At 44.2% G+C, this 13,552-nt stretch overlaps 1 protein-coding gene across 2 annotated transcripts in view; it reads left to right on the top strand.

Annotated features, from left to right (window-relative positions):
- SACS (sacsin molecular chaperone) overlaps positions 1–13,552 on the top strand; it is a 76,720-nt gene that overhangs the window by 34,943 nt on the left and 28,225 nt on the right. Inside the window, exons 1-5 of one of the 2 annotated variants that reach the window (XM_079903408.1) lie at positions 2,615–2,839; positions 2,906–3,056; positions 8,776–8,863; positions 9,761–9,846; positions 12,513–12,624. In XM_079903408.1, coding sequence (XP_079759534.1) covers positions 2,829–2,839; positions 2,906–3,056; positions 8,776–8,863; positions 9,761–9,846; positions 12,513–12,624 — 448 coding nt within the window. In that variant the 5' untranslated portion in view covers positions 2,615–2,828. Of the gene's footprint in view, positions 1–2,614; positions 2,840–2,905; positions 3,057–8,775; positions 8,864–9,760; positions 9,847–12,512; positions 12,625–13,552 lie in introns of those variants that run through there. The other variant, XM_079903407.1, reaches the window with a different exon arrangement.

The raw sequence follows: 13,552 nt of genomic DNA, 5'->3' as shown, positions 1-13,552 counted from the left end.
AGTTACGAAGTCTGTGCACTTTTGAAAAATTAAAATACCCATACTTATTAAAAATTAAACTACCATACTTATTCATCGGGTTAAGTAGCCTAAGATATTTCTTCTCAATGGAAAGTTAGGCAGTTAATAGAAATGAGATTTACACAGTGATAAAAACATTGAAAACTATGTGTTCATGGTATAATTACCATCATATTAAAAACCCTTAAATTTACGGCCATGTATAAAATTGTTGTTTGTATTAAGGTTGGTGTTAGAATTATGAATAATGTTTGAGTTTACACTTTTCTGTATTTTCCAGATATTTATTCATTCCTTCTTTTCCCTCTCTCCCTCTTTTCCTCCCTCCCTTCCTCAGTCCTTCCTTCCTTTCTTTGTATATATTTACTGAGCACCTATTCTGTGTTAGGACCTTTTCCAGGCCCCGGGAAGCCACCAGTAACAGGAGACACTAATTCCAAATCTGAGTTTGTGTTGGGTTGGGCATGGATCAGACAGAGAACTGGAAGAGGGGGAAGAATTAGGCAGCGACACCAAGTGCAGGTGAAAGAGGAGGGGAGTGTGAGCTGCACCAGTTCTCTGCCCCCTTTGTAAGTTCTCTTTGGATAAGCTCATCTTCCTGTGTTTCACCCAGGCCTCTGCTGTCACTTCTTAGGAAGAAGTTCTGCGACCATCCGAGTGCCTTTCCTGTCCCATCTTGCACTGCCCCGACGCCCTCCCCTCACTTAAACAGAACTGGCTGACCTCATAGCGTGAATTTATGTATCATTTGTCCACTTGTTTATTATTGTCTTCTTCCTCAAAATGTAAGCATGAGATGGGGACTCTGTTTTGTTCATTGCTGTATTCCTGCAGTTTAGGAGTGTGTGCCTCTAGAACGCAGGAGAGGTTTAACAAACGTCAACAGAGTGATTAAAAGAGTGATTCCCTAATCTATATCCTTAGCTTTGACACCTCGCCTGAGTTCCAGATTTGCATTCCCCGTGCTGACCAACCCTTTAAAGGATATCCTGAGTGTACTTTGAACTCCAGGTGTTCAAAGCTTTTTGTGATCAGCCTCCTTCCCCAGCCAAATCTGCTTCACTTCTTGTGAAATCCTCTCCCTTCAGATCATTTCTTTGTCTCTCGAGTCTTCACTGTGCACCTTTGTTCCTTTGCCACTACACCCTGTTTGCCTGGCTCCTTAAGGAAATCAGAGATCTGAGGGTTATCAAAGGATTGAGGTGTGAAAGATTTGTCCTGGCACTTTAGCAGAGGGCTGAGCGCTCACAGTCTTTCCACTTGTTGATATTCTAATGCACTTGCTTGCATGGCCTCGTCTGATTGAAGAAGTGAACGTGAACGTTCATCCGTTAGGGTTTTCTGGCCTGATCTTTATACTGAATTTGCACGTTCTCCTGTAATTGACTGAACGTGCTTACTTGTTCCAAGTAGGGAAAAACCTGCATGACTTACAGCAACTTCACTTTTAAATACGGTTGGAAGGAAGGGATGGACCAGCTGTAAGGGTGCTTTGTATCTTTATTACTGATAGTGAGTTCTGAGTAATATTTTCTGTGGAGGAGGGGGTACAATTGGAAAACAGTATTTAATACCATTTTTGGGGTCAACACTAAAATTTAATTCTATTAAGGTATTTAAACAAGAAGCACACAAGTTTACCTGTTCACGACAGAGCCTTTGAGTTGCCTGAGTAGACGTTGCCTTTTTTTTTTTGCAATGTGTCTCTTCCACACCTACGAGAGACTTAGCCGGAAGAAAGGACTGACACGTTCTGAAGCGTCAACAAGCCACATACACGTTCAAATTACAAGGCAACGTTAGTCACTCTGGGGCGATTCCATCAACTCTGAGACTCGTGCTTCTGATTTCAAGGAGCTTGCAGGTGTGATGGGAAACGGGCCACAACAACGGAAGACAATATTGCCAAAATAAGTTGCATATGTTTTAACGCGTCATAGGATACGCTCGCGTGCATTCTCATCTATCACTTTCCTGCTGGCAGTCCTTACTCCATCAGGAAACCGAATCATCGATCCTCCTTTTGTACCTTAAAAACAAAGAGGAAACGAATCCGCGGGGACACTTTTCTGCGGTCGCCTCGTTCCCCGCTGATGCCCGAGAGGCCACCGCCAACCTCCTTTGGAGATGTTTCCAGAGACTCAAATCACTACGGTTGAAGGAGACGTAGGCCCTGCAGGTCTAGTTCTGCATGTCCTGGCACTTCTGAACTCGGTCAAGGAAAACACAAGTCTTCTGTAAACCTGCGTCCCGCGTTTCCAGCGAAGTGTTGCTGGCGGTCCCTGCCTGGCATTGTCGCAGACGGAGGGATGGCGGGCGTGGGCGGGGCGTGAGGGAGGGGTGGGGCCAGGCAGCTTCTCAACTACAGATCCGGGTGGGGTGGAGCCTGTAGGCGTGTCGAGTCCTGATGGGCGGGGCGGGGCCTGAGGGGGGGCGGGGCCTGGTGGGTCTAGGGTCTCCTCAAGGAAAGGTGAGGGAGACGCAGGGCTTGACGGGAGGGGCATCTCCTCCGGAACGGTCCATGGGGGCGGGGCCTTCGGATGGGCGGGGCCCGGGGCCTGGGGCAGGGCCTGCGGGTGGGCCTTACGCGCAGGCCAGGCGTCTCCTCAGCTAACGGTCCTGGCGGGCGCGTGCCCGCGGGCGGCGCCTCCGGGGCCCTTGCGGCCGAGAGCGCGCCGCCGCCTCTGCCGGCCCCTGCTCGGCCGAGGCTTCCTCCAGCGGCTCCCTGTCGGCGGGCCGGGCCGGGAGGCGCGGGCTGCGGCGGGAGCATGGTGCGGGCGCGGCAGCGCCGGCGGTGAGGACAAGTCATGGGCGACAGGTGAGCGCGGGTCGGCCCAGGGCACGGCCCCACGTGGCGCCCGCTGAGGCCTTTGCCTTCACACAGGTGGCTCCGGGTGACCGTGCTTCCCGGCTGCGTCGGCTGCAGGACGATGGCAGTGCCCGCGATCTGGACGGTGCGCGACGTGAAGCGGCGCATCGCGGCCGAGACGGGCTTCCCCGCGTCGGAGCAGCGTCTGTGGCTCGGAGGCCGGCAGGTAGGGCGGGGACGGGGTCCCGGGGACGGGGGTAGGGCCTGGGGATGGGGCGGCTGGGGCGCGGGGCTTGGGGACGGGGCCGGGGGACGGCAGGACCGGGGACTGGGCCCGGGGATGGGGCCTGGGGACCGGGGACGGGGACCCGGGGACGGGGACGGAGGACGGGGTGTACCGGGGACGGGGTCTGGGGGGAGAGGCCGGGGATGGGGCGGCCGGGACGGGCGACCGGGCTCCCGCTCGCCTGGAAATGATCATGCCTGGTGGATACCGATCGAATGACGGGGCTGTGTGCCTGTCACTGCTGTGAATCTGTCGATTTGCCGTTTCAGCATTGTTTCCCCTTCCCCCCTTTTGTCTGAATCTTCACTTCCTGAAATTAAGATACTTTTTTGATGGACGTTTTAGCAAGAGGGTTTTTTTTTGTTTGTTTTTTTGGTTTGCTTCTTCGGAGCCATAACCACTGAAGTGACTTCATCATTACTCATATATTTCTGACTTTGTTATGCATTTAACTGGAATCCTGGTCAGTACTTTTTTTCACCTTTTATGTCTTGGATGTTTCTACCCATCTCTGAATCACAGAAATTTAGGACCGAGAGGCTCTTCAGGCATACTTTAACACGGAAGCTGTTATTTTGAGGAGTAAATTTATAGTAAAACTGGTAAGGTGCAAACGAATGATTTAACAGATCAAAACTTTGGAAAATTGGAGTATTTCATGTTATATATAACCTTTAAGACTGGTGGAAATACTACAGTTTTCTTAAAGGAGGTGTTAAATGGAGACGTTTTACTAGAAATTAACTTATTATTTTATCCTAGTAAATATCTTCACTTTTTAAGTGATAAAGAGGTAAAAAAGAGTTGAACCAGATACACAAGGACTGCTTGAACCACCCAGGATGGCATTTCAAGTATTGGATTTCCTTACTACACAGAACAAATATTGGGGACATGCTTGGTACCCGTGATTTGTAACCTCTCAGTGGAATCTTGGCCTTCTGTGTGCCTGGGTGCACCCTCTGGTCTCTTGCCCTCTTTGACAGATTCTTGTGTTCTTGTGTTCCTCCAGGGATCAGTTCTCCTTACTCCTTGGTTCCCCAGGGTCTTTGGTGTGAGACAGTGGCTTGATTGAGGGCTTTGGGCAGGGCTGAAGAGGAAAGCTTGTCATTCTTACCTCTTCATCTGTGTCTGCCCCAGGCTCTTGACCTTCCTGTGTACCCACCCGGGTCCTCTACCTACTTCTTTGGTTGTTCCTCTGGTCCTCCTTTGTCATCTTATCCCCTAGATGTGGTCAGAGCCAAAGAGTCAGTTGGGGCTCTGTCTTGCTATTGGAAAGGTTTCTGGAAGTGTCTCTGCAAAGCACTGCTGTGGGATGGTGGACGCGGGCGTGGCGTGCAGCGTGTTTCAGATTGAGTGGGTGCGCGGCGGGGAGTCTAGTTAGGAAGCTTGTGCTAGAGCGAGGGGTGAGCTTCCAGCCTTCGATCGTGGAGCTGAGACTGAGAGGAAAGGATGCACAGCGGGCTTTGTAAAAGACAAAATTATGGTGGTTTGGTACCGGACGGGGGTGTGTGTTTGTGCAGACCGAGGGAGGGGTGGTGGCGGTGTTGGATGTAGAATAAGGGAGAAGGCCCGGCCAAGGATGTTCACAGGCCTTGAGTCAGACCAGGAAAAGAATGCTCACTTAGCAGAGATGAACAAGTTCCGGGGAATCCAGGTTTCAGTTCGCTTTTGCATGTGTTTGAGCTGGTGGCAGAGTATAAAGCGTCTAGGAAAATGCATGAAGAGGTAAATGACCTAGATCCTGTTCCTGTATTACCAGCGGGTAACAGAGGCCAGGTTAAGTAACATGTTGGAATCTGTTTTCCTGTTTCTGGTAGGAATGGGATAAAATGAATTCTAACCCGTTCTGAGGTCTCTGCTGTGTAAGAGTCTAGGGCATGATTGTCAACAGGCAGCTATGGCTCTGGCACTGAAGCTCAAGGGGTAGCGGTCAGGGCTGGGGCATGATTTTGGGAAGCAACTTGCTTAGTGTGTTTCTCCTTCTGCACCTTGGTAAACTCACTGGGAATATGATTAACATTTGCTGAGCACTTAACCATGTTCCACACACTGTTCTGCTGGGGACTTTCCATGTATCATCTCATTTACTACTCAGAACAGCCAGCCTCATGAGATGGTTGTGACTAGTCCATTTTGTAGAAGAGCAAAGCTAAGATTCAGAGAGATAAAGTATCAAGTCAGGATTTGAACCCACGTCTGTCTGATTCCAACGTCTATGGACTTCTGACTGTTCCACATCAGAGAGAACCTGTCAGGCTGTCTATTGCGAATAAATAAAAGTTCTTTAAAACAAAGAAGAGCTTAAACCATTAAAAGTGAACTTTGAACTCAAGGATGGAGCTCTCCCAGAAAACAGTCAGAGGGCACAGTTCTCTCCTGATGCAGAGGACAGGCTGTGACTTCTACTGAACTGGTGAACTTAGTGATGCTAACGCGTGTCATCAAGAAGGGTCTCCATTTTATAAGCGAATCTTTCACAGAAGTGGTTTCTTTCCGTTTTTATTCAGTGCCGCTCAGAACCTCTTAGATTTGAATCATTGGTGAGACTTCTGCATATTTCAGGGTAAAAAGAAACAAAAGCTGCTGACACCTCGGTGTCACTCGCTGGCTCTGGTTGGTTTTGGACTTAGCATTGGGCACTTACTTGGTCCTCAGTCTTTCCAGGTCACCTACCATCCTTCTCCTTGTCTCTCTTGCTTTTCCTGGTCTGGAAGAGGAATCTGTAAGTTCTTCTTCCTGTCCTGTGAGGAGAGTGAAGCTGTTCGTTAGAGCTGCGTATCTTCCTGACACTTTCTCCTCGAGCCAGATGTGTTTGAGCCTCAAACCCGGAGGTCTGAAGTATTGCTTACCTTTCCTGTCTTTTAGTTGATCAGCAATGTCCTGCCTATCAGCTCTTGAATCTTGAGAACCTCCTTGTGTTCTTGACAGCTGAACAGAGGAAGAAGTGTTGGGAGATCCAGATTGCAGTTAATATTATACTATTTGCTTCACAATTTGGAGAGAGTTATTGTTTCCTAGTAAGTGAAAGTGAGCGTCTCTGAGGTCCTTAAGGGAGGCTTAGGCTGGCCTGAACAGAGACCCGGCGTTCAAAGTATTTTGTCATCATTCTGTTTGAAACAAAATATGAAGACTGAAATGGGCAACGTTTAAGGTTTCGTTGCCTCTGGAGATGAACACGACCAGTGTCACTTTGCTTGGTTGAATGATTTAGGGTCCAAGGAGAGAGGCCCAAGCAGAACTCCCAAGTCTTGGCAGGCTCAGGGGGAGAAAGCAGGTAGCACTGTTGAGGTTATCTCTGCTGCTTGATTTCTCTTTGGGAGAATCACCGCCTTGCTATGGGCCACTGATTACAATCTACCAAAAGCGTTCAGTGTCAGGCTCACACAGCGGTTAGGTGTGTTGTCACCAGCAGGGTTCTACTCCGTGTTCTTCATTTTCAAGTCCTCTTTAACACCTGGAGACATCTTCCTGTGTTACAGATTTCCTTCCTTCCTCCCTCTTGCTGTTCTTCTTTAAGAAGTACCTTAGCTAACTGAACTGGACTACTAGTCCTTGGCTTATGCATAGCTCTCTTTTAGTAATCATTAATTAGTTAATTAATAATAGAATGAACAACCTTGATGACATCATCCAACTGGAGAACTAGAATGCTGTTGCCGGTTTCCTTTCCCTCTGTTCTTTTCTTCCCCAGCCTGTATGCCTATCTCTTTTGCCTTACCTCTTCGTGTGTTTTATTCTGTTGCCTTTTTATAGTTGTTTCGATAGTTTTATCGTAAGTGTGTGTGTGTGTGGATACCTGTGTTTGTATGGATGTGTGTGTATAAGCTAAACAATATACTGTTTACTTTTAGTTGTTTATGAACTTAACAAGAAGCTTATTATGCTGTATGTAGCAACTTGGATTTAGCTTTTTTCACTCAATATTATGTTATGAATATTCACCCCAATTTATGTACAGTTTAGTTAAGTCATTTTCATTGCTGTATAATATTCCACTGTGTGAATATGTCATAGGATTTGGGTTGTTTCTGAATTTTTGTTGTTAACAACAGTACTGTTGTGATTATCTTTGTCCGTATTTCCTGTGCACAGAGGTTTTTTTTACAGGCTTGCCTTAAGATTCAGTGGGAACACGTATATGAAAGTGCTTTATAAACTGGGAGCTGTAGCAACTGTTAACAACCATGTTCAGATTTGTATTTTAGAAATGGGGACTAGAATGAAGATGATGTACAGAAAGTAAGGAGACCAGATGGGAGATGGTTATAAAAATCCAACAGAAGTTGAGAGTCTGAACATTTGGAAGTGGAGAAGACCGAGTTAGATGTGAGGGGAACTGGGAATGGACACGCTGGTGCCACTGTCGGTGGAGGAGGGCCGCTGAAGCACCTTTTGGCAGGCCGAGCTCTGGGAGCCTGGAGGGCAGCCATGTGAGGTGGGGGGTGGACGATGGAGATGGTGGAGTCGTGATATGGAGAGCAGTGTCCTCCCTTTCAAGGAAGGGTCAGTTGCAGAGGCAGTTCTCACCTCTTCTACCAGAGGCGAGAGCCGGGGTAGCGTTTGCAGACTGTTGCCTGAAAGTCACTCCTCAGTAGCATGAGTGCGCTGCTGGGGAGAAGTGGATCTGGCATTTTTTCAGAAAAGCAGTCCATTACCTGCTCCTGTGGGTCATGATCACACACTGTACCCTGCCTTTGTGGGAAACAGAGCAGTCACCGAAAGGAAAACAAATATTGAGGCATTTTTCAGGAAAGCCAGTTGGGGAAATCATAGACCCAAGCAGCTTCAGAGGTTGGAGTCCTCACTTATCTCTTCCTTTTTTATAACAACGTCTATAAGCAGTTTACCAAAGTGTATTTCTAGGAACAGTATCTTATAAGGTGCTCTTCAAAATAAATGAAAAAAAAATTACTGCTAAAATTTGTGAAATACCACATAGTATAATCCTTTTAAAGAAGGTTACCACAATATTAATATGTTGAATGCCCTAAAAACCAAATTATTCCAACAAATTAAAGATTTTTTTTTTTTTTTTTTGGTCCTCTAATATCTGTCGAATCCCATGGAGCTCTGTTCTGAGTAATACTCTCTGGAAATGCCAATCAAAAGAATGATTGTGATTATGTTGATAATCCCGATTCACCATAAAATTTTAAAAATTATTCTAAAGCAGAATCTCTATATCTTTATCTATTTGTAATTATTTAAGGAAAAAGCATTTACATTTTTAAATAAAATTTTTGACTAAATTTTTGTTCTCTGGAATATTCACTTCTCCAGAACAACTTATTTCCTTATATGAACACTTAACAAACAATATTTCTTTTTTGTTGTTATGCATATACATAAATCCACTCTTTTTTAGATTCTTTTCCCATATAGGCCATTACAGAGTATTGAGTAGAGTTCCCTGTGCTATACAGGAGGTCTTTATTAATTATCTATTTCATGTATAGTAGTGTGTACATGTCAATCCCAATCTCCCAATTTATCCCTCCCCCATCCCCCCCGGTAATCATAGGTTTGTTTTCTACATCTGTGACTCTTACTGTTTTGTAAAACAAACATTTCTTAGGTGAAAAAAAATGAGGTAAAGTTTTGAACTTACAGAATTAGGAACTATATTGCTTTTCATAATTTTATTTTCTTTTTTCAGTTATCTGACTGGATCAGGATTGGAGATCTGACTTCCCAAAATTGTCATCTATTTGTAAACCTTCAATCAAAAGGCTTAAAAGGGGGAGGTATAACATTGACTTTACCAGGAGTAAATTCCATTTTTAGTCGCATAAAGATTATGTTTTAAAAATAAAATGAATGTACATAACATTTGGATGTCATGAGGGGCTGTCAGGGCCAGAGGAACACGGGTGTGGGTGGAGCCAGTGAGCTGTAAGGATGCGTTGGGTGGAGCAGTCTGCGGGCAGGGTCCTGTGGATGCTTGGTCGTGGCGGGTAGTTGTACCAACGTGATGCAGATAAATTCACAGTGATGGTTTGTCTTAAGCACAGATTTCTTTTTTACTTATAAACCGATGTATTTTTATTCTGTGCATCTGAGAAATTATTTCCCTTCGCCCATGCTCCCTACGCTTTGCTGTCACCTGTCTGAAGGTGACCTGGTTGGTCAGTTCTGAGAATCTCCAGTTTAGGAGAGACTTTAGGGTATTTGAACTGGGCAGCCGTTGAGACATTGTGCCGTATTTCAAAACACTCAGAACGTTGGTTGAGTTTGCGACCATTAAGGATGTCATAACAGGCACCAGAATCTCTGGCTTATTACTTAGTGGCAAAGCAGCCACAAAATAGCGCCATTTATTTCATTTGCTTCGGAAAATAGCAACACCCCGCCATGCTCTTTATTTTTGAATTAATAATCTTATGTGACATTTGGTATATGTTTGAACATTTTTTAAAAACCTAATTTGTAGTTTAATTAAAAATCTTGAGCTTTGATAAAATTGAATCTGCTTTACTTTGTACTGAATCTGTTTAGTCAGGTAGCCCTCGTACCAGAGGGCTGCAGTGAAGTGTGTGAAGTCAGAACTTGCACACCTTCATTGTGTCTCAGAACCAAGTAACATGTTGATAATAGGCCAGAGGACTGGACTTTCTTCTAAATTGTTTTACCCGTGTTTTCAGGTCGATTTGGTCAAACAACTCCCCCACTTGTTGATTTCCTCAAGGACATTTTAAGAAGATATCCAGAAGGAGGACAGATTCTTAAGGTGAGGTGTGGGTGTGTGCATGTGTGCATTTACACTGATACAAATGAGACAGAGTAGTATTACTCACAAGGCCTGTTAGTATTTACATTTTAGAATTTTGTCTAGATTTGAATGGCTGTGTCTGTTTCCCTCTGCACCTGCAGTGCATACGCTGGATGGGATGGCTTGAGATGCAGTCCGTGTAAATATGTGAGGTTTCAGAGGCAAAGGAACCCCCTAAGCTGCAGTGTGCTGTAGTCATGCAGTGTTGCTCTAGGAACATTTATTTGGTAATTTTATGTAATTATATAATGTAATTTTATGTAAAACATTGTGCAGGGGCATTACAAACCAACCAGCCGACCAAATAAAATAAGACAAAACCCACATTCAGGGGCCATGAACCCATGCCTGTTTGACTCCCCTAGATTTAGAAGTTTGCTTTTTGGGAGAGTTTATTTAAAAGGATAATTGTTTTAGTTAAGTATTTCTATTTACAATATATTCTTTTAGTTTGAATACACTCATTAAAAAAACAAACTGAGCAATCATAAAAGAATGCAAATGGAAGATACTGCAAAAGTTAGATTTTGTATTTAAGCTTAATAAGAAACTTCCTTAATTAAGTGTAAAAGTAGATCAGTTATTATGCATTTTCCTCTAATTATTTAGTGTTTATTATGTTCAATATCTTAGCTCTTATTATATTTTCTAGTTTAGATGGTAACATTTTAGAGAATAAGCACTAGGTCAGTTTAGGTTACCTTAGTATCAGTCATGCTCAGGCAGGCGCTGACTGGGGAGTGCTGTACCCTAGGGGGTTTAGTAATGATGAGGCACTGGGGCAGTTTAAGTCTGTCTCTGAGAACAGGATCGGTGGCTCACAGAAGGCTAACTTGAAAGCCATTTTTATATTGAGATATTAGGAAAGTGAAGGTGGGAAGGGTGTCATTATTGGGTTATGGGGGTAGAGAGAGGTGAACAGAATAAATTTAAGATAGGATTTAGTAGGGCCTCATCAATTCAAAAATGAGTGATAGAGATCCTGTTGGCAAACAAGGCAGTGGTCGTGAGCGAGGTCTTTGTACATTCTTAGGGTCAGCAAGCGCTGATGTGTAGTCCTTCCACTTTGCTTATTGTGTAGATATGTGTGCCAGCCAACTCAGTATGATTTTTGTCCCTTGGATATTTTAGTAGAATTCTACCACTTTAGATGTAATAGGAATCTTAGAATTGCCTAGACTTAGGCCACCACCTTGTGTGATGTTTGCTGAAATAGATCCAGAGAAATTTTAGTGACTAGCTCAAGATCTTATGCAAATTGGCACATTTATTGCCTCTTCTCCTCAGAATCAGTTTGAAAGAGATCCCCTGAGAAGAAGGGCCCCATCGTATTTTTTGTTCAACTTGAGACTGATAGTTGGAATCTGGGACTTGGGATGTTATCTTGTTTTCTTCATCTCTGTTGCCTAAAATACACATAAGTCTCAAGTAGCTCTCCAGACGAAAGCAAGATCCAGCCTCTAAAGTGCTGTCGTCCTGTAAGTTAAACTTGCATCTTGCTACCTATTTAATTTTTATTTCTACCTTTAATATTATTTTATATTATACCCTAATGTAAATAAGAGTGCTAATTTTTAGGGATTCTACTAGACTAAATAGGGTGGGAGTGAGTCTTAAAAATCCCATGAGAAATGGGAAGTTGTGTAAACAGGAAGACTTTGCAGCTGATGAGGAGGTAGATAAAAGCGTGGTCACGTGTTCGTGTTTGGGGTTGAACGGCATGTGGGATAACTGTCCCCAGCCTTCTGGTGTGCACGGGGTGCACTAACCACCCACCTGATGTCGCAGCCAGCTCTCGTTTGCACACTGCTCCCGCACTCAGTCTGATGCTTATCTTGTTGCATGCAGGCAGTGTGCCGTGTCACCCGCTCTCATGAAGGCTTTGCTGTCGGCATGGCTGTAGTATCAGTGTACGCCTTCTGCAGTTCCTGCCCATCCCTGCCACCCCCCACCCCCGTTAGTGATTCCAGGGTGCTGGGAAAGTAAAAAACAGTGCCCCCCAAAGTTAGAGGTCATGAGTGTGCTAATACAGGTGGATTATTCTGTGTCCAAAGACCCATCATTTAAAATATAGCCCCTGGATTTGGTTTGGTCTAACTCAGAGCTCATCCAGGAAATTGTCACCGGTTCTGTTTTTTTTTTTTTTTTTTTGCTGTACGCGGGCCTCTCACTGTTGTGGCCTCTCCCGCTGTGGAGCACAGGCTCCCGCTGTGGAGCACACGTGTAGGCTCAGCGGCCATGGCTCACGGGCCCAGCCGCTCCGCGGCATGTGAGATCTTCCCAGACCGGGGCACGAACCCACATCCCCTGAATCGGCAGGCCAGGGAAGCCCTGTCACCTGTTCTTTATGTTAGACTAAACTAGATCGAATTGTACTAAAATATCCAAGGGAGAAAAATTATACTGAGTTGGCTGGCGCACAGATCTACACAATAAGCAATGTGGAAGGACTACACATCAGCACTTGCTAACTGTAAGAATGTACAAAGACCTCGCTCACGATGCAAATAGTGGGTTTCCTTTACTTATGTGTAATTACCTTTTAAATATTATAGGTAAATACAAAGATGGGCAGTATATTACTGTTTTATTAAATATTATTTTTTGGTGTATTTCTTGACTAGGAATTAATTCAGAATGCAGAAGATGCTGGGGCCACAGAAGTTAAATTTTTATATGATGAAACTCAGTATGGAACAGAGACTCTTTGGTCAAAAGATATGGCACAATATCAGGGTAAGAATCGATAATTAGTTATGGACAAGTTTTATTTTATGTACTAACAGGTGAGTTTTAGTGATTTACAATTGAGTGTTTAATGAACAGTCAAGTTACCACCTGTCCTTCACTTCTTGGCATATTTAACTCCAAGAGGTGTTTTTCTCTGCTTTTTGTGGGCAGATGTCTCTGCTAGTTGGTATTTTTACAGAGCGAAGAATAAAAATCTTGAAACTCAGAGTAATAAGCAATGTAAATACATAAATCTCTTTTTCTGTTCAGTCAACTTGTGAGCATTTATATCATTAGCGAGACAAATAGAACACTTCTCTGCATTTGGAAAGAAGTTAGAGGCTGTGGCTTTGTGTATCACTTTGTGCTTTGAGAGTGCCCTTGAATTATTTTGAAGTAGGGTGAGAAGAAAGATTGAAGGAGAGAAGTGAGTAAGGAAAATGAAAGTAAAGACAGTAAGAAGCGATAACGAACGTAAAGACTGCTGAAGTCCTGCGCTTTGAAGTGTTGTGTTGAAAAGAATATTTGTAACTTTTAGTGCAGCTTTAAAGTCAGTAGGGTGATTGTGAATGACTGTGTGTGGTAGAAAGTTATCGAGAAAAGGGAGGGTCAGTTCAGACTTTCCTGGACATATTTTTAAGGAGATTAAGTCATATATTTTTTAAGAGGTTTCATGATTTAGGAGGGTAATCAACATTACTGTTAAACATCTAAATACTAAATATTTAGCATTTATGATATATTTATTATATAAATAAATACATATATTTATTCTTAGGTCATATTTGTGATATGGAAGTTGCATTTTTAAAATTCTATAAGGAGATGGGATGAGACGTAGTATGGCAGGAGGTTTCCATTCTAGCCCTGACTCCTGCCCCCTTCATGATCTTGGGCAAGTCAGCTCACCCCCATTGTTCATGTGTTCGGTGAG

This window comes from Stenella coeruleoalba (genome assembly GCF_951394435.1).
Source record: "Stenella coeruleoalba genome assembly, chromosome: 18".
In the NCBI taxonomy this organism is placed as follows: domain Eukaryota; kingdom Metazoa; phylum Chordata; class Mammalia; order Artiodactyla; family Delphinidae; genus Stenella; species Stenella coeruleoalba.
The sequence above is the reverse complement of the archived record's forward strand: the minus strand, read 5'-3'. Positions and strand labels throughout refer to the sequence as shown.